General features: G+C 40.3%; 5 protein-coding genes across 9 annotated transcripts in view; 1 reads left to right on the top strand and 4 right to left on the bottom strand.

The window, feature by feature from the left end:
* The window catches only part of pbx4 (pre-B-cell leukemia transcription factor 4), a 29,667-nt gene extending 25,477 nt beyond the window's left edge, over positions 1–4,190 (bottom strand). Inside the window, exons 1-2 of one of the 4 annotated variants that reach the window (XM_035654754.1) lie at positions 3,318–4,186; positions 876–989 (exon numbers count right to left, since the gene is read on the bottom strand). In XM_035654754.1, coding sequence (XP_035510647.1) covers positions 876–989; positions 3,318–3,502 — 299 coding nt within the window. In that variant the 5' untranslated portion in view covers positions 3,503–4,186. Of the gene's footprint in view, positions 1–875; positions 990–3,317 lie in introns of all 4 variants that reach the window. The other 3 variants (XM_035654753.1, XM_035654757.1, XM_035654755.1) reach the window with 3 other exon arrangements.
* A 2,706-nt stretch (positions 4,191–6,896) lies between these two features.
* LOC118322652 lies at positions 6,897–10,228 on the bottom strand. Of its 2 annotated transcripts, none has more exons than XM_035654383.1 (11): positions 10,170–10,228; positions 9,837–9,873; positions 9,437–9,710; positions 9,264–9,337; positions 8,689–8,761; positions 8,474–8,561; positions 8,297–8,353; positions 8,093–8,164; positions 7,840–7,987; positions 7,310–7,397; positions 6,897–7,207 (listed from the first exon to the last, which is right to left on the bottom strand). In XM_035654383.1, exons 1-11 carry the CDS (start codon positions 10,202–10,204, stop codon positions 7,125–7,127), a joined length of 1,029 nt encoding a protein of 342 aa, XP_035510276.1. In that variant the 5' UTR covers positions 10,205–10,228; the 3' UTR covers positions 6,897–7,124. The 2 variants fall into 2 exon arrangements, with proteins under 2 accessions (XP_035510276.1, XP_035510277.1); XM_035654384.1 differs by having other exon boundaries at positions 9,437–9,692.
* A 1,723-nt stretch (positions 10,229–11,951) lies between these two features.
* On the bottom strand, positions 11,952–20,347 carry atp13a1 (ATPase 13A1). The gene is made up of 25 exons (XM_035655251.1): positions 19,837–20,347; positions 18,912–19,001; positions 18,487–18,750; positions 18,194–18,349; positions 17,995–18,064; positions 17,800–17,906; positions 17,529–17,658; positions 17,333–17,388; positions 17,061–17,187; positions 16,638–16,775; positions 16,395–16,515; positions 16,144–16,301; positions 15,666–15,841; positions 15,469–15,579; positions 15,243–15,368; positions 15,048–15,156; positions 14,670–14,863; positions 14,218–14,314; positions 13,947–14,131; positions 13,662–13,776; positions 13,362–13,558; positions 13,105–13,247; positions 12,870–12,981; positions 12,645–12,788; positions 11,952–12,555 (listed from the first exon to the last, which is right to left on the bottom strand). Exons 1-25 carry the CDS (start codon positions 20,194–20,196, stop codon positions 12,445–12,447), a joined length of 3,597 nt encoding a protein of 1,198 aa, XP_035511144.1. The 5' UTR covers positions 20,197–20,347; the 3' UTR covers positions 11,952–12,444.
* LOC118323305 (coiled-coil-helix-coiled-coil-helix domain-containing protein 5) lies at positions 20,338–22,181 on the top strand. Its single transcript, XM_035655253.1, has 4 exons — positions 20,338–20,786; positions 21,005–21,145; positions 21,263–21,414; positions 21,805–22,181. Coding segments are annotated over exons 1-4 (324 nt in total). The 5' UTR covers positions 20,338–20,784; the 3' UTR covers positions 21,834–22,181.
* A 1,154-nt stretch (positions 22,182–23,335) lies between these two features.
* lmx1al (LIM homeobox transcription factor 1, alpha-like) overlaps positions 23,336–24,401 on the bottom strand; it is a 17,588-nt gene continuing 16,522 nt past the window's right edge. Inside the window, exon 9 of the mRNA XM_035655252.1 lies at positions 23,336–24,273. Within this exon, the coding sequence (XP_035511145.1) occupies positions 24,116–24,273 (158 nt within the window). The 3' untranslated portion in view covers positions 23,336–24,115. The remainder of the gene's footprint in view (positions 24,274–24,401) is intronic.

The raw sequence follows: 24,401 nt of genomic DNA, 5'->3' as shown, positions 1-24,401 counted from the left end.
TCAGAGAGAGGGAGTGCATTGGTAGCTGAGCACATATAGAACAGCATTTAAAGCCTGCCATTTTTTTCACATTCAAAAAGGTACACATAACAAAAACATAACATGTTACTGTGTTTACCTTACTAACCATGCACTATATTATACTAAAACTGTGCAGCTCATAATGTTCCATTATTGTTCAGATTCTCAGAGAGGTGTTTATTAACTCTATGGTAACTGTGTGGCCATAGTTTGCAGTGCTGTTGTAATATTGCATTACCCTTAATTATTTTCTTTAATTTTAATTACTACTCCTATACACAGAGCAAGCATTTGTTGTGTCCTATGGAGAGTTTTTACGAATCACAACAGGCATCATTTATTGCAAAAACAAGTTTCAGTGGCAACAGCTTTAATATGTAATTGGAAAACTGCAACATACACTTAAAAAACAAAAATAAAACCAGCATGAGGCCTCCATTTCTGATGAGTATGAATTGGAAAACATGAAACAAGAAAAGCCTGAGGATCACCCTGAAATAAAGCATTTCTTTTCCAAATAGCATTACCAACGACACATTTAAAACAACCACAGATGAGTATGATTTGGCTACACCTGACCTCAACACCAATTCCAGTTGTGAATGTCCACTGCAGTATTAATGAGGGGACTATGGGGACTAGCAAATAGTGTGCCTACTGTATATGCCACGAAAGACTGCCTTTCTGTGAGAATTGAGTTGAGGCAGTAAAGAGTTATATATCTAGCATTAAATATGTCATTTTGTCCACCAATTCTGTCACTGCTGGATTTGAGTTGGGGGGAGGGCTGCCTTCAGCATGGAGGGTATGAGCAGGAGGGGGAGAAGGAGGTGCTCATGCGGTCCTGTACTGACCTGTGCTGGAAGTTGAGTGGCAGGCCACCCCCTGCCATGCCCCCCCCTGCTCTCCCTCCCTCTGTGGGGTCGTCTGATCCACCCCAATGCGCCGGCGATTCCTCTGGCCAGCATCTGAACATATGGCGACAGGGTGAGAGGATGAGGGCGGATGGTGCGCAGGAAGTGTACTCTGCAATACCAAGTTCTTGCGCTGCCCTGACCACTCCCCATCCCAACACACTGCCACCCTGCACGACAAGGGCGTCATGCTCACATGTGAGCTACCTCACACATAAATTTGTAGATCGTGACCAAGGGAAAGATTGATGTGTGGGTGACAAACTTGATCAGAGTTAAGTATGATGTTGATAAATTTGTACATTTTAAGTCATATCAACTGCTATATACCGGCAAACCGTTCTGTAACAACAGACTGTGTAGTTCTGACGTCTGGTTATGTTTTGGCCTTTTACCTGAAGTAAACCTGAGAAGCAAATTAGCAAACAGCTTAACGATTGCACACTTCATAGAGCTAGTCTTTCAGCTAACGCTAAACTGTTTAGAAGATGAATATTTTATCATCAGAATTGCCTTTATTGATTATGTACATAATATGAGCAGCATCAAGGGTTTGAGCTGTACATGTTATGCATTGTGTATGGTCCACTGAACTGACAGTAGGCCACATTCTTTTTAGTAATAATCCTGCACATACATGGCAAGACGAAGACTCTGAGTGGGAGTTTAGATCAATACTAGCATACAGCAAGGACACCACTGGCACTTCCGAAGCAGCCACACCTTTAATTGGTTTTTCAGAATAGCCTATTAACATCTAATATTAGGCCTGCTACATGATTTCCTACATTATAATAGCTCCTTAAAATCCAAAAAAATATACAATTTACATCGTTTGATTCACCGCAGTACAACCCTTTGTAAATGGCCAGCACAAATCAAAAAGGAAAAAAGATACTGGGAGAAGAAAAAAAATAACAGATAACAAGAAATATTCCACAGCACAAATATTTGCATTCGTCCACAAAATAAGGCCTGATTAAGTCCTCAAACTTGTACTGGAGAAAAGGTAATATCCCAGTGTTCATAGTCTGCTGGTATAGCATCATCCCTCCCCCTCACCACCATCTCATTAATAGAAACTCGATTTGCGGACAGCTGCACTCGCGTACACATTATAGGAGAATTGATTGCACCCAGCACACAATGAAAAGGATGAACACCAGGGAGGGAGGGAGTGAAAGAGGAGTGAATTAATTAAGAGAACCAGGTGGTCAAATGTTGGGTGGAAAATCACTAGCTAATGACACATCACACTGTGGCCACAGTCTTGCAGTGGACGGTTGTCTATTGTTGAAATACTGACGCTTCATCTGAAACTGACCTTATGCTCTTTGAGCCACATGGCAAATGAGTGTGGGTCAGTTGCTCTCTGCAGTGCATACTCCCCACAATAATAATAGGTACAAATACACATACATTAAGTAAGAGCCATACGAATGAATGATTGCTGTCATCAGAGACAGCATTTCGCTGATGTGTAATCCTTACCATTACCTTAATTTATCCACTCATTTGCATTTCAATGACTAATGTTATTCCCACTGATTTGACGTTCGGTAGCATTTCAGACACATTTTGTTATAATTAGGCAAATCTAATTTGGCATAGTCTGTTAAGTAATATCTGAAAGCTTTAGCAACATGACCAGAACACCTAATTTCACTCAGATAGCCTCCACATAACATGCACTATGGTAGAGCATTTGTATGTTGACACGCTTCCTCATAGTTTTAATAATTAGTGTAAAGGGGAAATTTGCATCACTAACTTCACATTGTCCTATGAGACAATTGAAATACAACAAAAACTCTTGAATTATGTAATATTTGTTTTCTTTGAGCAGGGGTTAATGCGAGCTTTAAAAATATAACTACTGTTGTGTTCTAATAAAACTACTATCCTTTAAAACCTAAAGAGTCATGCAACACCAATTCAGCAATAAGTTTCTATTAGGCAAGTGACTATATGATTTTTATACGGCTACCATACTCACAGACTGTATAGGAAGTTTAAACTTTTTAATTTAACACTTCATTAAAAAACCAATTAATTCAACTTCATCGCCGTATTTCCACCAAGTGAGCATGTTTACAAACTACAGTTTACAATAGAGCTCGGTTTGAAGTAACAAAGAACCTCCTTTCAAACTACAACAGCACTGTAATGTGGGTGTTCAACTTATTTTGGTAACTAAATGTATTTTGGTTTAGCGGCGAATAACAATGTAACTTCAAGTTGCATTAATGTTGCAATTACGCATAACGTTACCTTACGTGAGCGTTTCACAGAAACGCTTGAGTCCTGAAGCAAAAATAAGACACATACAACGCACTTTAGCTTAGCTATCATGTGTGGAAAATGGCTCTTCGCCTGTCTTACCTGGCCTGTGCTTCGTCCAGGCTTTCGTCGGTGATGGCCATTATTTGCTGTAGGATATCCCCTATGTCTTGTTGAGGCTGACCGAGTGACTGCTGTTTCCTAACCGAGTCTGGGTCACCGACATCGGCTTGTTGTAGTCCACCGAGTCCGGTGAGACCCGTCATCATCCTGGTCTGGTCATCCATACTTTCAAAGAAAACTCGCCGTTTTCCTCAGTCAGTCGAAGAATACACACAAATAGCTAGCCTGTTAGCTAGCCAGCAAAGTATTTTCTACGACAAATCATACAACACTTCTTACCGTACCCGACAACAACGATTAGAAAAACAGCAAGTGACTGTTGTCATAAAACAGATCGCGCAAACACGCTTTACATTCGCTAGTGTTTGGGGGTTTTTTTTTTTTTTTTTCTTCTCCCCTCTTCAAGTCAATAAACGCGGCCAGGCTAATGTTAGCTAACCACCGAGTGAAAAGCAGCTAGGTTAGTAGCCGTAGCCCAGCAGAAGAGCAGCAGGGACACACATGCACAGACCGTGTGAGCTTGCCAACAGCGCCTCGCACATTTTCGAGAAACAAAAAAAAAATATATATATATATAAAAACGACAAAACGCGCCGATAGACGAACGCTCTTGTCTTAAGGCAAAACTCGCCGATTTAAAAAGAAAAAAAAAAAACACGAAATAAGACGTGAACACAGCGACTAAGCTTTTCGGACCGTCTAGCTCCAATCAGAAATCTGCTACCAAAACAGACGAGCTGAGGTTTGCCATTGTTATTGATGTCGCGCGAGTATGTGGGATGCTCTCTGGGCTGCGTGAGCCGTGTGCGTCGCGTTGACCATTGAACTCGTAGCACCGGAGACAGCGAGTTTACGGGCGGGTTAACCGGTAGACTACTATAGAGAGATAGATAGAGAGAGGGGGGGGGAAGAGAGAGAGCTACTAGTAAAGTTCAGTATTAGCTGGTGTAAGGTTGGCAGGATGCATACAAACATACATTTTATAAGTGGTTCAGACCCTATAACTGCATTATTCCTCCAGGTGACAATGTTCTGGCCTTTACACATGGATAGCCCCTTACGTCATCTGTATTGCTTGTCCTATTATGAATGGATTACCGCGTTTTGTTTTCCTTATTAACACCAGGTGAGATCACCTATCTAACAGTTGTTTTTTTTTCAAACAAAACTTCGAAGTGAATGTTTTTTTTTTGTTTTTTATTTAAAGGACTGCGATTGTGTGCTATTTGAGCTTGTAACAAGCTGCACACACGGCTGTAAACACTGTGTCATAACCAGTGTGATTACCTTGTTTTAAACATTTGTTTGAGCAAGGGCATAGGTGTATGAGTTTAAAAAGCCACAATAAGCCAAATAAATAGAAATACTTATTGAAAATTATTTGATTTCTTTGTGTCAGTGTCTTTTCATGAGTTTAGCATAAAAGTCAATTCAGTGATACCTATCTGTATGGGTACATTGTGGCTATTTCAAAAACAATATTCAATATCAAAGCAAAACAGTCCAACGTAAGAATATCATTCTGTCCTAAACCCCTGATGAATGAAACATCCCATCAGTTTTCAGTATGAAAATGTTGACAGCACAGATTGAAAACAAGTGTCCTTGTTTTTTGCAAACTGGGCAATTCTGCTGTAGTTTATCACTCAGATCAGAGAGACAGCTTTCCAAGACGAATGGCTGGCTGAATGGATTTGGAGGAGAGCTGCAGCAAGTCTTGCTGTATACTGAGAAGAGATGATGGGTGTGCATGAGAGAGTAGGACCAAACTGGCAATGGTTTATGCTGACTCTCCACACATCCATCTACTACAATCTGTAGCTAATCAATCTAAAGTTAGAGACAAAAAGAATAGAGAATACATTGAACCAAACCAGTAATTGTTCTTTGCATGTGCATATAGTACAAGTCACAATTTAGGGTTCTTGGTGGCTATGCAAAGCAGTGGATTTTAACCCTTTAAAAAAAGTTATCCCTACTACAACCAAACCTCTAATCTTATAAACGTCAGTGTTTAAGTAGAAAAATAAAATACTCATATATAATAACAAAAATAAGCCTCGTTTTCTTTCTTTATAATAATAGTCTTCAAACAAGGAACCCGGAGAGCCTGGTCACACCCAAGGCACCTTTATGCAAATATGCACTGCCTCTAAATCAAACATAACTTATGACATGCCGTTTACTAGGGTCACTGAAGTTGTTTGAAAGCGAAAGTTTAAAATTTTAATTGAGTAGCTGCAGGGGTTATCATCTAACCCCAAAGTCACTCTTTATCACTGTCAAATTGAGACCTTTCTCGAAAGTAAAAAGACCATGCCAGTGTCTTTGTAAACTTCTTTGTTTTTATTGTTGGTGATTCAGTTAAGGATCATTTCTGTGAAACTTCTATTCATTTGGATGCTAAGGCTGCCCTCCTCTCACCCCACAAGCATCAAGCCTCATTTTCATCTAAATAAGAATCGATCTCTCCTGCTGTGCACCATCCTCCCTTACTCACAACTCTCACGGTCACAACCCTGCTTGTCTTCTCTTTGCATGTCCCTGTGCTCTCTAGTCACTCGCATCAATACAATCACAAGAAAAATTCACTGTAGTCCATGTTGGAGATCATAACAGCAGAGAACAAGAAGTCATTTACTCTCATTTATCATTGACAGTGGGGTAAGAGGGCTTTCTTCTTGCTGCACTCTTAAGAGAAACAAATTAAGTATGAACATTAATGAGTGAATAGGTCTAAAAGATAGGAGTGACGGCTAACAAAGCTTTGACTGACTGGTACAATGTCAAAGCTTCGTTCTGCATCAGTGACCCAGCCAAATGCAAGAGATGGGGTGAGTCACTGTGGGGGAGGGGCCTCCTCCTGAATGGTCAGGGGACACTGATGAAGTGAAATAGATGCGGCACCAAAAAGCAAGTAAATGTAACTGAGGATGAGGATTTAAGGACTGTACATAAACTAAAGACTAGACAAGCTACAGAGCAGAATCTCTCTGTATTTAAACTCTTCATAATGTTCATATTTAATTCTTTCCTGTTGCCAAATTTCTTCAAAGGTTTAATGACACTTTTTGAAAATTACTCTACATATACAAACAGTGTTGTGCTACTCTTTGCAAAGTCACTATTGCAGATATTTATAGTAGTAATCAAACCACATAAAAACATCAATACATCCCATGACTTCAAATTGAGTTCATTTCATAAAGGCACATTTCATTTGATTTCCAATAGTCAATATATTTGAATATCACTTTAGACAGGTTAATAGTTCCAAGAGATGGGGGATTTTTTTTCAGTGTTCATGCAGAATAATAAAGTTTTTTGCAAGATATTTGCAACAATTTCTAAAACATTTGTCTGTTCCTTTATTTCTAACAGCTGGCAATCTCGATTTAAAGGTTTCAGGTTTCACAGGTGAAAATAGCTTAATTAAGGCTTAACAGAAAAATCCACTCTGGCCATTCATGGAGCTTGTTACAAATTTGTATAGCCAACCACTGCCACCTGCTGGTCAAACACATGAATTACCTGAACTAGCTCCATTACCAATCCTGCTGCTGATGGAAATGGTTTTATTTGACAAAGAAAACATAAACTTAGAGCTTACTTTATGTTTAAAACAAGACAAGAAAGATAGATCAAAGAAATTATATGTTTCCAAAGCACATAACAATAAAAAATATCAGAAAGAACACATACAGTATATGAGCTTCATATTCAAGTCATAAAGAGCCATGGTCCATTAACTGATTGATTGCTTGTGCTTGCCTCCTGCCAGAGGGACTATGTAGTTGCAGAGGATAAAGGTGCTCCCATAAGGTTCCTGATGAGGTCAGGTGAAAGATCCTGAAATCCTGCCTCTGCCGCTGGTAGGAAAAAGTAACTAGATTAAACGTTAAATCGCCACATCAATATTGATTTAATTGAATTATTCTATAAAAAACATGAAAGACAAATTAAGTCATTACCCAAGCGGCCACTGGTCTCTTTCACCAATAACTGTGACTGCTCCTTGATGGACAGAAGCTCTCTAACCATCTTACACTGAGTGTCCATCTACATAAAGAAAAGAAATAGAATAACTGATTACATAATATAGCATAACATTTCAGGACAGATGATAATTGTGCAGAGAAGTATAGGTGATGCCCCAGTTATGTTATCTCACATAGACTTTGTTATCATTATCTAGCCAATTCAACTGTGATTGTTTGATCAGATAGGTTGAATATGAAGTTATTTAATTTATTGGCACTGTCACTGCCCCCCAAAAGAGTAACACACTCATTTCTCTTTCTTGTGAACAGCATTTAAGCTGCCCATAAAATCAGAAGCATCTGCTTTATGCTTCATCACTCTCAGAGTCAAGCAGAACTTCCTCCATTTTCCCCCTTGCCAACTGTAGTATTTTACCATACGCAACAGTACAGATGGCATATATACGAATGATACAGTGATTTAAAGACATTTGTGTAATGATAGAAAAATATAAACATACAATCATTGCCATAGTGTGAAACATGGGCTGTTGTCTACAGAGGAGACCGTGGTAGTCCGGTTTACTCTGTATGATATGGTACTGTGAGGACTGAGCCACAGATGTAGAGTCCAATGATAAGCCCCCCTCCTGGCCTTGCTCCACTTTCCTGCAACAAATAAAATAACACATTATTGACAATATTAAAGACAATATTGACTTACTCTAACACAGTATTGCATTAGTATTGCTTAGTGACAGTACACATGTTTACCTTTCCAATTCCTCTGCTTTACTCCGGTGTTTGTTCAACAGTGCCTCCCAAGATTCACTTTCAGCCTGGAGCCTAAAACACATAGGCCAGTAAAAAAATGTATCTCATGTGATAGGTCACACTATCTGTGTTTTGTTTTTCATTTGAATGTATGGTTTGTATGAATACTTTGTGTGTGCTATAGTAATATCAAGAACAACATGCCTTTTGATGGCTTTCTGGACTTTTGCCATGGCTCTTAGCACTGCAGGATCACTAGAACTGAAAGAAAATAACAGAGACATAAATGCAATACGAAATGACAATTGGTTGGCAAGACAACCAAACAAGAATATAATCCATACAGAGAACTGAATAAATAAAATAAAACTGCTACAATACCTGGCTGCACTAGCAGGGACATGATGACCCTGTGGTTCGCCGCGTATGCTTTTGGCCAAACAACCCCACTCTTTCTGTATGCGCTCAACTGCAACAAGGAAGACACACAACACAGACAAAGAAATAACTTAAACTGAATATTTCTATGACCGCCATTCAGCTACAATAAGGAGCTCCAAGAAATATGTACCAAATGAAGTAGTGCCAGCACTAACCTTGTTTTTGAAAAGACTCCAGTGAGGTTTTTGGCCCTGATTGTAGGGTATTTTGAGTTCTTTCTATTGCCAGCTAGAGATAAAGTGGAGATGATTAGACAGAGATTCATTAGGAATTTTAGTTAAGACTAATTAATTAACTGTATGCTCCCCTGTAACCTAACGAAACCAAGACCCTTAAAGTCTACCTCACGAGTACTTCATTAGGACATCTTATACTCCTGAATAAAACCATAAAACTTGATGCGTCTCTAAAGTTCAGTTAATCTTACACTTTGTACTTATAACATCACTTTTATTACAATGCAAAATCTGTAGTTATTACTCAAAATTGAATAAGGGTTTTTAATGTTTCTCTGCTGTCAGCACCAGAGTGCAAGCACATTTATTTGTTAAACAGCTGGTTCCTTGTTTAATCCATCATCTTTCCAAATTTTTTCAGTCAACCGAAAAAAGGATCTTCATCTCAAACATCCAACACCACTGAAATAAAAAGTAACCTACTGTGCCTGTTTATTTAACTTTTCACATTTTCTGCCAAGATTGTCACAATTAACTTACTATTATCCACTCACCCTCATTGAAGCCTCCATCAGTTTCTCAAGCCTCTCTTCCTGTGATAAGGATGCACTTATGCCCCTGCATAAAACTACAATAAACACATGAAGAGGTATTCATATTGCAAAAAAAACAATACCTTTACCATCCTTTATTGATTACAAGAAGCAACGAGGCAAAGATATCCTACCCTGATATGGGTTGGGAAGAGCAGGGAGAGAGCGTCGGCTTATGGTGGCTCTCCTCCAGGATTTCCTCCGTGCAGTGGGGCTAACAGTGAGACTTGAAGGTCCCTCTGTGTTTTCTGTCACCATTTCTTGTTTGTCTGTCTCTGAATGTCCTTCCCCTGCATCTGACATCTGTGTGGTGGATGATATGAAGTCGGTACGAGGAGACTTGTGTGGGGGAGCTGTGCTGGGGCTTGTGGAGGAGCATCTTTTTGATTTCTGTTTCACAGAGTGGACCTTGGTTTATAGAGATTGAACACAGAGCAAAGTAGCAGTGACACTGTAGCATAGATAGCGCCTGGATCTACGATTAGCTCAGGCGTTGTTAGATAGATAACTTAAATGTCAGGTAAAATGCATTACCTCACTTTGGGTCTCAGCAACGACGACACTTCCGAAACTGAAGAGAGAAAAAAAGATAAATTAAATGAACGAACTAACGTTACTTGTTACAAAACATAGTAAAATACTCCAAATGTCCAAAATACGTGTTTTTACTGATACATTCATATTAACGCAAAGTAATGTTAACGTTAGCGTTTAACACTGCAGACAACAACAATTTGCTTTGGACAAAACTCTGATAAGGAACAAGTTATCGCTGGCTTTACTATATTTTCTCAATACAATGCTAACTTTAAATTGTTGTCGGTTGTCGCAACATTTTTAGTTTTTTATTAAAAACAGGATACAAACCCTTCTTGTCCAGCTTCGAAATGTTTTTCCGCCATTTTTTCTTTCAAATGGCTTTCTTCACAGCGCGCGCCCAACAAGCCCAACCCCCTTTACTGAACTAAGCATCATGGGAAATGTAGTGTGATTGTGACACTTTTTGTTTTGCTTTGTTAAGATTTTCCAGTTTTACTTCCAGTGCAGCCATAGTCAGACTGGATGTGGCCTTTATGTGGCTGGCACCTATTAGGGGTTGTACTTCATAAATTACAGGGCATGTGTGTGGCAACATATGCAGTTTAAAACATACTCAAAGGGAAACAAACTTCCTGGGGTTCCATTTCCATTCCAAGATTTTACAAATTAAAGATCATAAAGTGGAAAATAACATGCCTAGGAATACATTTTAAAGACAGTCGTTTAGAATCACTTACAGGCTGTAATGGCAGATGTTTCTGTAGAGAGGTGGCTTTGGTGCCAAAGGAATCCAGTCCTTTAGTATTGAAACCTCCCCTGGATCAAATTAAGAGCAAGCATTGACATCCTAGTTTAAAGGGGTCAACCCTGTCTCTGATCCTCTTTGTACACACAGGATTTCTGATAGCCTATCTAGCGAGTCTAAGAGTTTTCTGATGCTTTGGTCTGCAGAGTTTAAGACCTTGTGTTCAATGTCAACAACTTTGATCTCCTTCATGGAATTTCACTGACTATTTCTTGTAGTTTCAGTTTTTTTTTGTTGCAATACAGCAGTGTTATCTGCAGAGAGTAAAATCTCATTTCAGTTGCTGCGATTACTCTTTGCACATCCTCTAATCTCCAACGTTACGGCTCCAGCATTGCACTGAGAGGTATCCTAATCTGTACATCAAATATGGAGTATTCCCTGACCCCTGAATGGGCGAGGTTTACATAGATGGACACAAAGCAAATATACATCTGTATACTAGTTATAGTATAAAAACACATTCAACAAAGCTCTATTTCTTTAATTTGTTTAACTGTAAAAGGCATTGAAAATTGGATGATTAATAATAGGAAATGTCCCTGATTAGTGTGTCAATTCTTATGGCTGTTTCTAAAAGGAGAAATGAAGGTCTTTGGAGACCCTATTATATTAATCACTGTATAAATTGGACAATGACAAAATTGCCACACACCATTTTTTGTCTAAAAGCCTCTTGTCAGTGTCAGCCTCTTTTTATTAATTAAGCAGAAAATAGCAGCCCCAGCAGTTGTTGATGAGAGGCTTTTTCTCAGAAAAACTACTTCGACAGCCTTTGAGTTGTCATAAACAAATCAATGGGTTAACTGATGCAACTTGGGTCATTATATGACTGACAGGAAGCCAGCAAGCCCCATTAACAACTCTATAGTTCTTGAATGCTTGGTACAGTGCTTGATTGATTCACAATGCATGTAATAAGAGAGACAAGTGGTAAAGATCTAGATTTTTTTAAGGGCGCTGCTCTAGTTTGATCATCAAACCAATGTTTATGTAAATTCATATAAAAGATAAATAGCAAACAATTTGGTATGGTAGTTAAGCTCAGTTGGTAAGTAAACACAAAGCTTCCATTCTTTCCTTCGAGATTAGATGGAACGTTTGTTCTGGTCAGTGTCGTGTGTCCAATTAGATAAATGGTTTCATTGGATGAATGTCTTTCTTTGTACAGTTTCACTATATTCCCATACCCTTCTCATTACTCACCTATTTCTGGGAACAGGATAGTTCATGACCAGCTGCACATGCTCATCTTTTTCATGTGTTGACACTTCCGTACTTGACAAAACACTTGACAGACTTCATAATTTGTATCAGTAAGTCTTTATAAGTCTGTTAGAGATGTTTTTCACTTTTTACAAAATCAAGGAGAAGAATCAAAAAAATCAAAAACACTTTTGCAATTCTCTTGGAGAATGCCCCTTTTGTGTGCCGGTATGTTTCACTCTGGGTGGCACACAGTCTCGCACTCCACTCAATACTGCTGTCTTCATGGCCTTGTGTAGCAGTGGGGAGGGACAGATGAGGAAAGAGAGAGATGTAGAAAACAAATCAATAGTTATGAAGAAAACAGAAAGAGAATTGAAACAGAGCTGATGGAAATACAGAAACACAGATGGTTAAGGAGGGGCAGAGCAGGACAAAGGAAGGGATACACTGAGTGTACAGTACTGCACGCCATGACTGTCTCAGCTGTTTTGTGTAAGTCCCAACAGCTTTAATTCTCATCCTCCTCCAAAGTCTTCTCTCCCTTTACAGTTTGGTTGGTGAGGGCATTGGTCACTCTTGGCACTGAGTTCAAGAAGGCAGCCTGAGAGTTCCTTTGCCCAACAGGAACTGCAGGACACGGTCCACCAGCAGAGCAAGAATAAAGTCCACCACTAGTACCTGGGCAATGATTAATTTGAACTGCAAGGAAGTAAACAAGACGCAGGTTACCTCATAGCGTACATCATTATTACAACAAATCAATACATGGTCAAATAATGTCAGCTCACCTCTGTTGGAATATCTACAAGAGCAAACTGTTCGTTGAATTCTGGTGATGAACCCGTAAGAAGTCCTACAATCGCTAAACCTGACAGAGCAATACTCCATAGTAGTGGTCTATTCTCGCTGAGAGACTCCATGAACGGGTGACCCTTTTGAACACAACAAGAAATGAAGTGAGTATTATACTACAAAGAATACAAATTAATTAATTAATAATTAAGAATAAGTACCTTGTAGTTAATGGCAAAGGTGGCCATCTGCATGGCCATGGACATTATATACACGGTGCTGTTGATTAGACTGGGTTCGAACTCTTTATAAAGATCTACAAACTGGTCCTCTCTGCGGGAGAGAAATGACAAGTGAATTGTTATTATAATGTATTATTGTAATGGTATTCATGTAAATATTTAACTTATAGCAGAACTGCAGTTTATTCCCTATTTATGTCTTCCTGTGATTTACCTGGGCGGACTTCTGGTTTGTGCCTCTCTGTAAAGGTACACCAAACTACAGAAGTGAACAGCAAACTGCAGCAGCACAGTCAACACCGTATAAAGATTGAAGATGTTTGGTAAGGGCCGCTCTTGAGACAACGTTTTCAGTGGCTGTGTAAATAGGAGAAAAACATTAATTTAGTCTCCTTGGTTGGTCTCTTCTTACATTGCTAGGAGAACCAATCAGAAAACATGTAGAGCCTTCTCTCTTACAAAAATTCTCACCTTTGATCTGGAGATGAAGAGAAAGCATCCAGCCAAGAGAAGGCCTTGTAGGGTCGCCTGGAAATCACTGAACTTGACCCCTTCGAGGTAAAGTACAGACTGGCTGTAGGCCAGCACCAGTGCGTTGAGAGCGAGGATCTTAAACATTTGGAGCGTTGTCACCAAAGTGCAACGGCCTTGCTTTATTACATGACAGACTGGGGGAAAAGACAAAGCTAGTTTCAAAGGTGGGGAGCAGCTTTACATTCATATCTTTGACAACTGTTTCAAGGGGTGAAATTATAAACAAGTGTTACTCACTGCACTGTATGGAGGAGAGTTTGGAGGTGAAGGGGGCTGCGATGGAGGCATCACCCAGTTTCACTACTTGTAACTGATCCTCTTCAAGTTCCCGTAAGACTTGACTGATCCTCTCCTGTTACAGATTAAACCCTGATGTTTAGACTGGTGCACTATAACACTATCATTTCAAAGAGAAATGTGAACATAAATGAGTTTTAATTGCTGTACAAAGCAAAAAAAATGAATTACATTTTTAAACCATTCACATAAGCATCAGGAAGGAGGCTCTTCCAAGATACACACCTTTTGTGCTGCAAGCTGCTCTTCTCTCTGGGCCATCACCCTTTGCCTGGCTGCCCTGGAACTCAGTTTTCCTCCTGAACTGACAGGTGGTATAGGTCTGGATTCTGCTGCGGTGGCCTCCTTTTCTCTACCCCGTTTCTTTCTTTCAGGCATGCGTTCAGGTGCGTTGGCTAACAGAGCAACACCTGAGGAAAAACTATCATCACTACACACTGTTGGGGTCACACATAGAGAGACACGCTTCCAAGTCTTTGTGGTTAATAAATCTTACCTATGTGGGCGTGTTTGAGAGCTCCAACATCATTTGTGCCATCCCCACACATTAGTGTCACATAACCCAGCCCCTTTAGACTTGTGATGACAAATTCCTGAAATAGAACAAACAACCATCTTTATAGCTGATGACTTCCCAGAGTTTGTCTGTCGAATTGAGTGGTGTCCCTTAGTTAAAATGCTTGTCTAAACTGTATCAACTGTGCTTCGTCTGTGATGAATGAAAGAAAATCTGACATTGACTATTGATATTGATGTTTGAGATAGATAACAAAAAAATGTTACGCTAACTCCATGGCTGTAGGAAGAAAACACACCATCACACACTAAATGGGACCCAGAAACACAGTGTCTGTTACTAATTGTTGATTTAGCAGTGTTTTAGAGTGAGCATTTCATTAAAAACTACAAAACACGTAACTTTCAAGGGACTTGTGATTTTGGACTAACCTTCTGTTTTGGACTGACACGGGCAAAAACTTGTATGTGAGGCAAGAGGGCGTGGAGTAGCCGGGGATCGCAGCTCAGTCTGACCAGCCCCTCCCCTGTTACACACAAATCAAACTGATGCACGAATGCGGAAACGGAGGGAGGGGGCAGTGGTACACACACGCTGCCATCAATGGACTCCCACTGCCACTCACCTGGAAAAACAAAATAAAATCAGGTACTTGATTATGCACATTGTCAATCGATAAATATAATAAATATATAAATTACTACAATCATCTTTATGCCGTTTAGCTACAACCTTTATTACTGACATTGTTAGTCTACTGGCTTACTTGAGTAATACATGTAATTCTGTAAAGTGATGACTTGTCTTACCCTGACCAGGGCCTGGCTGCAATACAAGTGTGTGTTCTTTCTGGATGAAGTGGAGCTCTCTTGCTACATGGCACGCTGTTAGAGGGTTGTCGCCTGTGATCATCACAACCTGAAAGCAGAGTGAGAGGAATGATTTAACTTAAAACCATACTGCTCCAGTATGTGTGCACAATTGTGTGTTGCCAGCTCATTTACATGATGAGATGCTTCCTGGATTTCTCTGATGACAGCCTTGCTGTCACTCTTGAGGGGGCAGGACACAACCATGAACCCGGCGAAATGTAAGTCACATTCCAGAGCATCGCGACTCATCTCCCGGACCTATGAGAACCAAAAAAATCCAGCTCAGTTTCTAACAAAATCTATTCTTCTCAGACAGATCATACAATCTCTTTTGTTTTAAGTAAAATTAAATAAATACCTGTTGATGACTAAGGTGTCCCATCTCTTTGTATCCCAAAGCCAGCACTCTTGCCCCTTCCCGAGACATTTCCTTGTGGACTTCGTCATAACTTGCTGGACAGTCTGCAAACTACAATCATAGCCACATCAGAATACCAGTAGGTACACTTAATTGGGACAGAGCATGTATGTATTAAGGGCGGTGTCCATATATACCATTCCTCTGAGTGTCTCTGGAGCTCCCTTGACAGTTGAGATGTAGCAGAGTTCAGTGGAGCCCAGTTTCTCATAGGAGGCTAGGACCGACATCCTCTTCAATGCACTGGCAAAGTGAAAACGCTGGTGGATCTTAAGTCCCTGGGTTTTGATGCCTCGTGCGAACACCTTTTCATCTGGTCAAAGAGGCAAGAGTCAATGAGGCAAATGATTAAACATTATGCCATGAAGAACAAAGGTCCCCAAATAATAACACTGACGTTACAGTGCATTTGAAAAACAGAATCATTTTAAAATACACAAGTCAAATTACACCTCCAAGCTGAACAGGTGCAACCTGAAAGACTGCAAGTCAAATATGTGAAAATTTGAACGGGACACATGGCTTTATGTAACACAAACATGAGCATACACACGTTCTCACACACACATACCACTGCCATGCACTGTGGATTTAGTGGGGGTAATTTCTCAGTACCTTTAGTGAGAGTCCAGTCAGCAGCAGTCAGCATGGCCTTCTCTAGAGGATCTCCGACAAGCTGTCCATCATCCAGAGTGACCAGTGAGTGACAGGTGGCCACCACCCGATGTGTCTCAACTGGGATCTCAGATACAGGCATCACCTCCTTTCCTTCTCTGTCATAAATGCAAACATCAGTTGACAGGCTCCAAAGAGTGCAAATGTATGTAATTGTAAGTAAAACACTAAGAATTATGGGCAGGTTTTACCTGAGGCCTGCTACTCCTCGTACCACCAGACTGTCACTGGTTAGTGTTCCTGTTTTGTCAAAACAGCAAACCTCTACTTTCCCTGCAAATGGTATCCTGAAGGGCTCTGTACAGAATACATCTAGGCAGGGGCAGAAAAAGAAGACTTGAATGAACCACTGCTGTACAGGATTTGTATTATAAGCTACTTTTTCCAGGTATCTTAAAATATATTAAACACACATGCAGGACACACAGACATACAAAGTTTAGCCAGGGCGATAAGAGATGTGTTAACTGCCAGAGAAAGCTCTATGGGGAGTTCTGGTGGAACCACTGAGGTGAGGATTAGCGTGCACTCCAGAAACAGCTTGTACCGGTTCCTGCTGGCATCCTTGGTCCCTGAGGGAGTAATACAAAGCACAAAGATAGTATTTAGATATTACTTGCCATCTCCTCCAGCTATTAGCTAACACCTTGGCTAGGATAATGTCAGTGTTATTGTTAAAGCTCCAGTGTGGGATCTGTTGGCAGAAATGGAATATAAATCAGGAGGTATGTTTTCATTAGGTGTATAATCACCTGAAAATAAGAACTGTTACTGCAAACTACACTGCCAGATGCAATTAACTCACTGGTCCTTTAAATAAGAATTACATCTCAATGAATTGATTCTGTGCACCTCACCTTCTACCCACACATAAACAGCTGCAGCAATGGCAAAAACAAGGAGGAAGAGGATGAAGATAAAAGTCTCCATGTTGTTTGCCGTCACTCTCTTCACACCAAAGAGGATGGTCCGTAACAGTTTTCCCTGGAGACACAACAAAACATTTACACATATTTAGAACACTTTCACAGCTGACTCAACATGTCTTACGCTGACATGCAGTCAAAATAAGAATTAAATGCCAAATATAAGGAAAAAGGAGGGTAGTAGTATAGAGCAACTTCCTCACCTGAGACGTGTAGAATCCCGTTCTCAGTACATAGGCCACACACCCATTATCTACAGCTGCACATACATGAGAAGATTTATGAGCTTGCACATTGTTTTGATGAAGATGGGTGATGGATGAACTATAGAATTCACTGACTGACATAACAGCCAGTATATGTTGTTGGTAACAAATGGTGTGAGGAATTAGCACTTACGTTTGAGTCCAGCACTGGCCTTTAAAGGGGGGCTATGTTGGACGACTTTTGTCCCTCCAGAGATGATGTGGAGTCGAGAGTCTGTCTGAAGGTCCAGGATTCGCTCTGGGTCCAAGTCCTCCACTGGCTCCTGCACACCTCATATTGTCAGCAGTAATTAAGATACCCCCAAATAATCCCACATCATTTAGAATAATTGAGTCTAACACTTAAAAGTCTATGCCCTCAGATGTGTATAGTATTATCATTTCTATATGAGTTTGTCTCTAACCTTCATCTGGGGCACAGACTCCCCGGTCAGCATGGCCTCATCCACAATGCATCGGCCCCTGAGTAGCAGCACATCACACGGTACCAAGTTGTCCTGGGGCGAACGTCCTGTGAGGCAGAACGCACATTTTAAACACATGCTAGTCAATCTGATATTTGTGGTGAGAACTTCTAAAAACGTTGACGGGACATTTACCTATTGAGACGATGTCACCAGGGACAAGCTCATCACTTGAAATAGGTCTCCACTTCCTATTGCGATATACCTGGCACAAATTGCATAAAGTAAATTTTGGATGCGTTAAATACATAGGAAATATACTGCAGATAATGGATTTTGAGATGCAAGACAAAATGTTTGTTTATAACTTTAACTGAAATTTGATCAAGCCAACCTGGATCATGTAGGGCTTGTTACCCATACGGCGGATCTCAGACATATTCCTCATTTGCTGCTGGACAAGAGAGGCCTCGAATGCCACCAGCATGAACAGTGTGAAAACACTGTAGTACCAGTACTCATCCAGACACCACAGCCCCACACAGAACACCTGATGGAGGGCAGACAATAGATGACTTCACATGGATACAGACACTACTACCAGGTTAACAACATCATTATAAGAAGTATAAAGACCATTTTTACAACAAAACCACGCAAATTATCAAGACACACCCTCACACACACCTGGAAAACAAAAAAGGGAGCTGTGGCCCTCTCTTTGAAGAGCTCCAGGAAATCTGGCACTACCATCTCGGCACGATTGGTGCCGTAGCACTTCTCTGCTGCTCTGAGTTCAGTCTCCTCCTGGTAGCCACGCCAGGACTGAAAGTGGCCCATTGGGTGGTTTATAGGAAATGCTATTGGAAGGAAACATTTCTTCTCTTTGTGGTCAAATGTGTAGCGGATCTTTTGAAACTCAAAAGATAGAATCCGCTCCCCATTCTCATCCTGTTGGTCAAAACAAGGGAAAGAAAGAAAATTTTATATTACAGCTTTCATTCAAGAAAGGCAAATTAATATTTTTTTAGGTTTAACGTGTGTGAGATGATCTGTGAAATGTTTCCAATTAAGTGAACCTAAAGCATCCTTTAGTTAACACGTGAACTGACCTGGTCCCTCTGTAGTGCCACAAGCTCAGCAAAACCGTTGTTGGGGGTGGGTATGACCTTTGCCAGCGTAGCCTTGTTTGGGTCTGGCTCCTGTGTATACAAATGAACAGGTGACAAATTTACACACTGTGGCAAGTCAGTGTTATTTTTGTATAGCTGTGTGCCTCTGGAGCTTTGTCCCTCTCAAATGATACATGCCCTGGCACACAGGTGCTTTATCAATATGAAGTTCAGGCACATTCTTTCTTAACTTTGTCCTTCACTTCAACATTTGACCACAAATATTGTACCCGATAACATTGTTGATATAAATCTATTATTACATTTTTATTGGATTTAGACTTTCTTTTACAACGGTTTACTAAGTAAACTCACAGAAATGCTGAGCAGCATGCCAACTATCAGTCATCTATCACTGTAACATTATTGTGGTATTATTGTTGATATTGTGTCATGAAACTATTTTCTCTTTAACAGACATGCTGGTAATGTCCTCCATAGTCAATATTTTGACGTCCACTTCCAATAACCATCTGATGAATGACAGCTAGGAACTGGACAGGTGGTTTTCTATCCTAAAGAGACAGTATCATATATCAATCAGCAGTCTGCCTTTAGGGTTGTATAATTATTATTTTTCTCTAGTTAAAGGTGCTTGAAGACAGTGTAATGTACAAGACAGTCACACCTGTGCTTGGCAAAAAGAAAATGTAGCAATAATCTTCCAATGTCTTTGAGGGTCTTTTGAATAAAACAACCATGGGCATCATGTCCACAGGTCCTGAGAAACTGTCCTTTTTCTTTCGTACCTGCGCTCTGGATCCTAACCTTAAAGCTTGTGTATAGAGTATTTCTAAAAGCAGAGGGCTCCCTAGAGCTGTCAGTAGAACATCGCACTATTATTGTTGTTATAACTAATGTTTACCTTGGAACAAGTGAGCCAACAGTGCGCATGCACGGACCAATAACCAGAGAGCGCTGTGAGGACGTGCGCGATCCCGATAGCGGCTAACGCCAGGAGGCCTGCCTCCGGATACTCGGAGGCACCGTAAACTCCTAACCACACGTACAGCCAGCCTGGGTAGAGAACAAGCAGAAACGGGAGGACGGTGCCGTGTAGCAGCCGGGGCCTTCGCCTGTACAGAGTCACCGAGCTCACCAGCTCGTCGCCGGTGCCGCTGCCGCTGTCATGCTGGTTGTGGTTAACAGAGGGGGCCATTTGCAGCTCACCCGGTTGCCGGATCCCGTCTGCAGCCATACTCCCCTCTTTCTCGGCGTCGTTCATTGTACTGTGCGCACTCCTCTGGCCCCCTCAATCATCCACCACTACCCGGTCGTGCTGTAGCCGGTAAAAACACGATTCTCCGCTCGGAGTGGTGCTCGGTCCAGCCTTCAGAGCCCGTTTACCGAATCACTCGTTCTGACTGGGACTTCCGCATACGTAAACACGCAAATACACGTAATGTTTCCTTGGCACAGCGTGATTGAACCATGGATGGAACCGAAAAAACAAAATAGATATTATCTTTTACACAGTTAAATTGTGTTGTTCTGTTTAAACGGCATATAACATATGAGTAAAGGGATTTCTTTGACAAAATGTGAACTGTATTTGTATTTAAATGCTTGAATTGTGTTATGAAGTAGCTACCCCTTTAAGGAATTCGTCGTCATTTTAGGGGCGTGGCCAGAGTGTGAGATTGACACAAATCTGAACCAATTATGTCACAATATTGTATTATCATCCAATCAGATAGCAGGGGACGTGTGCGGTGTAGTATCCGCACAGACATGGCTCCACATGTAGAAATACTGGCGCTATATAACCTTGATTGATCAGCTTCCTCGTTTGAAACAAGCCTGAAAGAGCAACATGTAAGACATTTAAATATGGCTCGTATCATTACATTTACTGTGTTCTCTAGTCTAGATATAAAGGTAGATACAGACTGTAATCAAAGACATGCTACCTTGTGAATCAGGCTGCATTCAACTACTTTATTCCTTTTCCTATATTGCTTGTGCTTTTTTATCGCAAGTTTATACACTGGACTTAATCACTGACTGATTTCCATTTATCTGTTACCTTTCAGGCAGGCTGCTATGGATATCACGGCAAAGTATTGCCATAAAGAAATGGAGGCATATGGGTCATGTGTGGCCTCCAACCCATCAACATGGCAGCAAAAGTGTCATGAACTGAAGATGAAGGTTGCACAGTGCACATCATCACAGTAAGGCAACATACTGTACAGAGCGTACATTCACTCCCATTTGACTCTAACAACCTTAGGCCCACATTTTTACACATTGCACACATTTGTATCTAACCCCTACATTTGTTTTGATAGCCCAGTGATCCAGAAGATCAGACAGGACTGTACCAGTGAGTTTGTGGAGTTTGAGCGCTGTCTGAGAGAAAACCAGGACAAACCTACCTCCTGCTCACCACATGTGGCTCGCTTTCTGGGCTGTGCAGAAACTGTAGATATCAGTGGAGTGGGTAAGTCCTTGCTGGAATAGGCCATGCATAACTCAAGGTCATAAACAGTTATGAATACCAGTGATTAAAACTTAAGAGATAGGAATGTGCAGATTATCCTCTCTTGAAGAAGCAGGGGTCTGTACTGGGCATCTTTAGAAAGTCTGATACAAAAGCACACCCATGTCTACAAATGGGACTAATACTGCACAACCTTTTTAGAAGGTATCAGTTTAATAGTCAACATACCAATAATAATAAACCAACTTTTTGCTGAGTGAACCTGAGGAAGCAGCAAGTGAAATACATTGTTGGCTCTTCACAGTAAAGTCACTCCAGTGTGCGGTGGTAAATTCAGATTTTTTTAATACCAATAAATTCCCTTTCTTTTCTTTTCTTTTCTTTTCTCAGCTTCACATCCGGTACCTCAGCCATCGTAGCATTCAAACATCTTCCATCACCTTCAGATTACTCCTGTCTCCAAAGCAGCAGAAATGGGCTGGTTTCACATGTTACTGTATGTACAGTGACTGTGAGGATATTGTTTTTTTCCTTTGTGTGATTATTTGTCTTTCTTCAACAAAGATATAGGAAATGAATGCAACAGTACTGTGAGTTAGACTAGTTGTGTAGAATATTTGATTACTAAATTGTTCTTTCACACATCATGTAAATGTTGTGTTCACGTGAAAATAACATTTATAATTGCCTGTGTGCAAGAAAGTCTGTATTTTACAGATTTTTATTGAACCATCTTATTAAAATTGACATCAGACTTGTGTTATTCATCCGGTGTGGGCATCCTATTGTTTTATGTTGCTTATGTCTGTCCCTCCCACCCTCGCCCTCTCCAGGTCTGAGTCAAAGTCAAATATTAAACTGGAATGTAATGCTCCCACACAAACTCTCCTGAATACTCAATGACTGAGAAATAGGGAGTCTGGGAAGAAAGGAAGGAGAAGGAGGAAGCTGTCTACTTCTAATCAGCAGGACTACAGAGAGAGACAGAGGGAGGATGTTGAGTTATGAGCCCTGTGACCACTAAGCAGAACGGACCCTTTCTGGTTCAATTATTAAAGCTTAGAAGGGGGTAATGGAGGAGAAAAGGATTCATTTCTTTTCAAGTGTAATATCTTCCATTTAGATGAGATGAGAAAGTGATCAGTGCATCATCATTTGTCATATTAACAATAAGGCAAGCACACTCCAAATATGAAATTGCAGATTGTATTGAAGATACGGCAACATTACATTCAAAGCACATCACCTGGCAGTCACTGAACAAAAAAAGTAAGATAGGAACTCGCCTAATACCGCACAAATAAGTTACATTCACAAAAATATCACTGTAAAAATACCATGAGTCAGTGATCAGAGTCAAACATAATGTCATGAAAGAATGTCACAAGCTGTAGCCAATCACTGGCACCTAAATGAAACAAGTATCACCTTAATCCTATTTTATTCTGCACCACATTGTGAGTCTGATCCTGATGCTTTCTGCAACACTTGCTATTCAACTTAGTTTGGAGGCTATTCCTTTAGACCTACTTTGTGACACATAAATATCATGCTACAGTTTAAATATTTGCAGATTATCACAGAAGAAGGTACAAAATATCTACCTAACAACATCTAATTTGAGATGTTTGAGAAAGAAATTATTACAGAAAGTGACTACAACAATTAATTGTAACACAGTCATACTCACATTTACATTTGGGACACATTATAATGTACCCAGTGTTCTAACTTTGGGGCATTATAGATCCATTGGTTGTCATTTACTGCACTGCTTCTTAGTGATTACGTTATAAAAGACAAGGGAAAGCTAAAGCAATAATCACTTTTACAACCCTGTTTCCGCATAAGGCTCTTCAAATTACCCTGTAGTGTTGTCTAAATGCAAAAAAAAATTGATAATTTTTTGGTCCATATTATACCTGTCATGCATTATGAAAAACTAATAATGTGGTTTGCAATGATAATTTTACATGGTGAGTTTCTTCCTCTTTGCAATCTACGTTCTTTAAGTCATTGGGCTAGTTAAATTGTAATCCTATCCAGCACAATATCCTGAGTTATCGCTCAGGTTACATAAAACATACACACTAACCTGAGAGCAAAATTGTACTCCAAGCCATATACAGGATTGTATATGCTGCAGTCTTTCACGCACAATAGCTAATCACTAGTCCTGTCAACAACAAAAAGTTATGCAATATACTAATTTAAGTTTGACCCTCAGCTGCTCATAAGACCTGCCAAGACTCTTAAATACATGTAACTTGATTGATGAATTCACTTTCAACAACCAATTATTGTCTGTAATTCATGATATACATATTAATGCTTGATAAGTGTCTTTGTTGTTTTTTGTTGGAAAGTGCCATGAAACGTGTTTAATTGAACATTACATAAATACAACAGAAGAAATTGAGGTCTTTTTACATATCTTGGACATTTACAGTGTCTGTATTTCCAGCATGTGATTCTTATCGAGGAGGGATAATGGGAACATTATGGGAATCTGCTGCAAACTGATATTATGACCATGGCTGACCTGTGATTATTTTGGCCTATGATAAAAGCTCAGAAGTGTGTTTGGGTGTAGGCATTTTCAGAGTGTGGTCCCACAGGCATGTTGATGGACATACTCCATTAGCTGCATCTCTGAGGTGAAAGGTGGAAAAGGAGGGGTAAGGGTGAGAGTTTATGAGGGTCAGGAGGTGAAGTAGGAGTTCTGCATGGAGTAGAGACGGTCAATGGGGTTTCCCACTCGCCCTGGCAGGAGACTGCCGTCCCCAGTTGCTAAGAGGCAGTCTCCAAGGTGACCGAGGCTTCCATCACTGTCCAGGTCATGGAACACCGTCTCTGAATCTGCAGAGAAAAATAATGTGCACAGCTCAAGTGGAACAATCTTTAACTAGTAACAGAGAGTCCTGGAGATTAGAAAAACACATGAAAGTAGTAGTTATTTTTACTCATAATAATAATACATTTTATTT

The sequence above is a fragment of the Morone saxatilis genome, unplaced genomic scaffold (genome assembly GCF_004916995.1).
Source record: "Morone saxatilis isolate NCDOM2014 unplaced genomic scaffold, NCSU_SB_2.0 Contig14, whole genome shotgun sequence".
In the NCBI taxonomy this organism is placed as follows: domain Eukaryota; kingdom Metazoa; phylum Chordata; class Actinopteri; family Moronidae; genus Morone; species Morone saxatilis.
The sequence above is the reverse complement of the archived record's forward strand: the minus strand, read 5'-3'. Positions and strand labels throughout refer to the sequence as shown.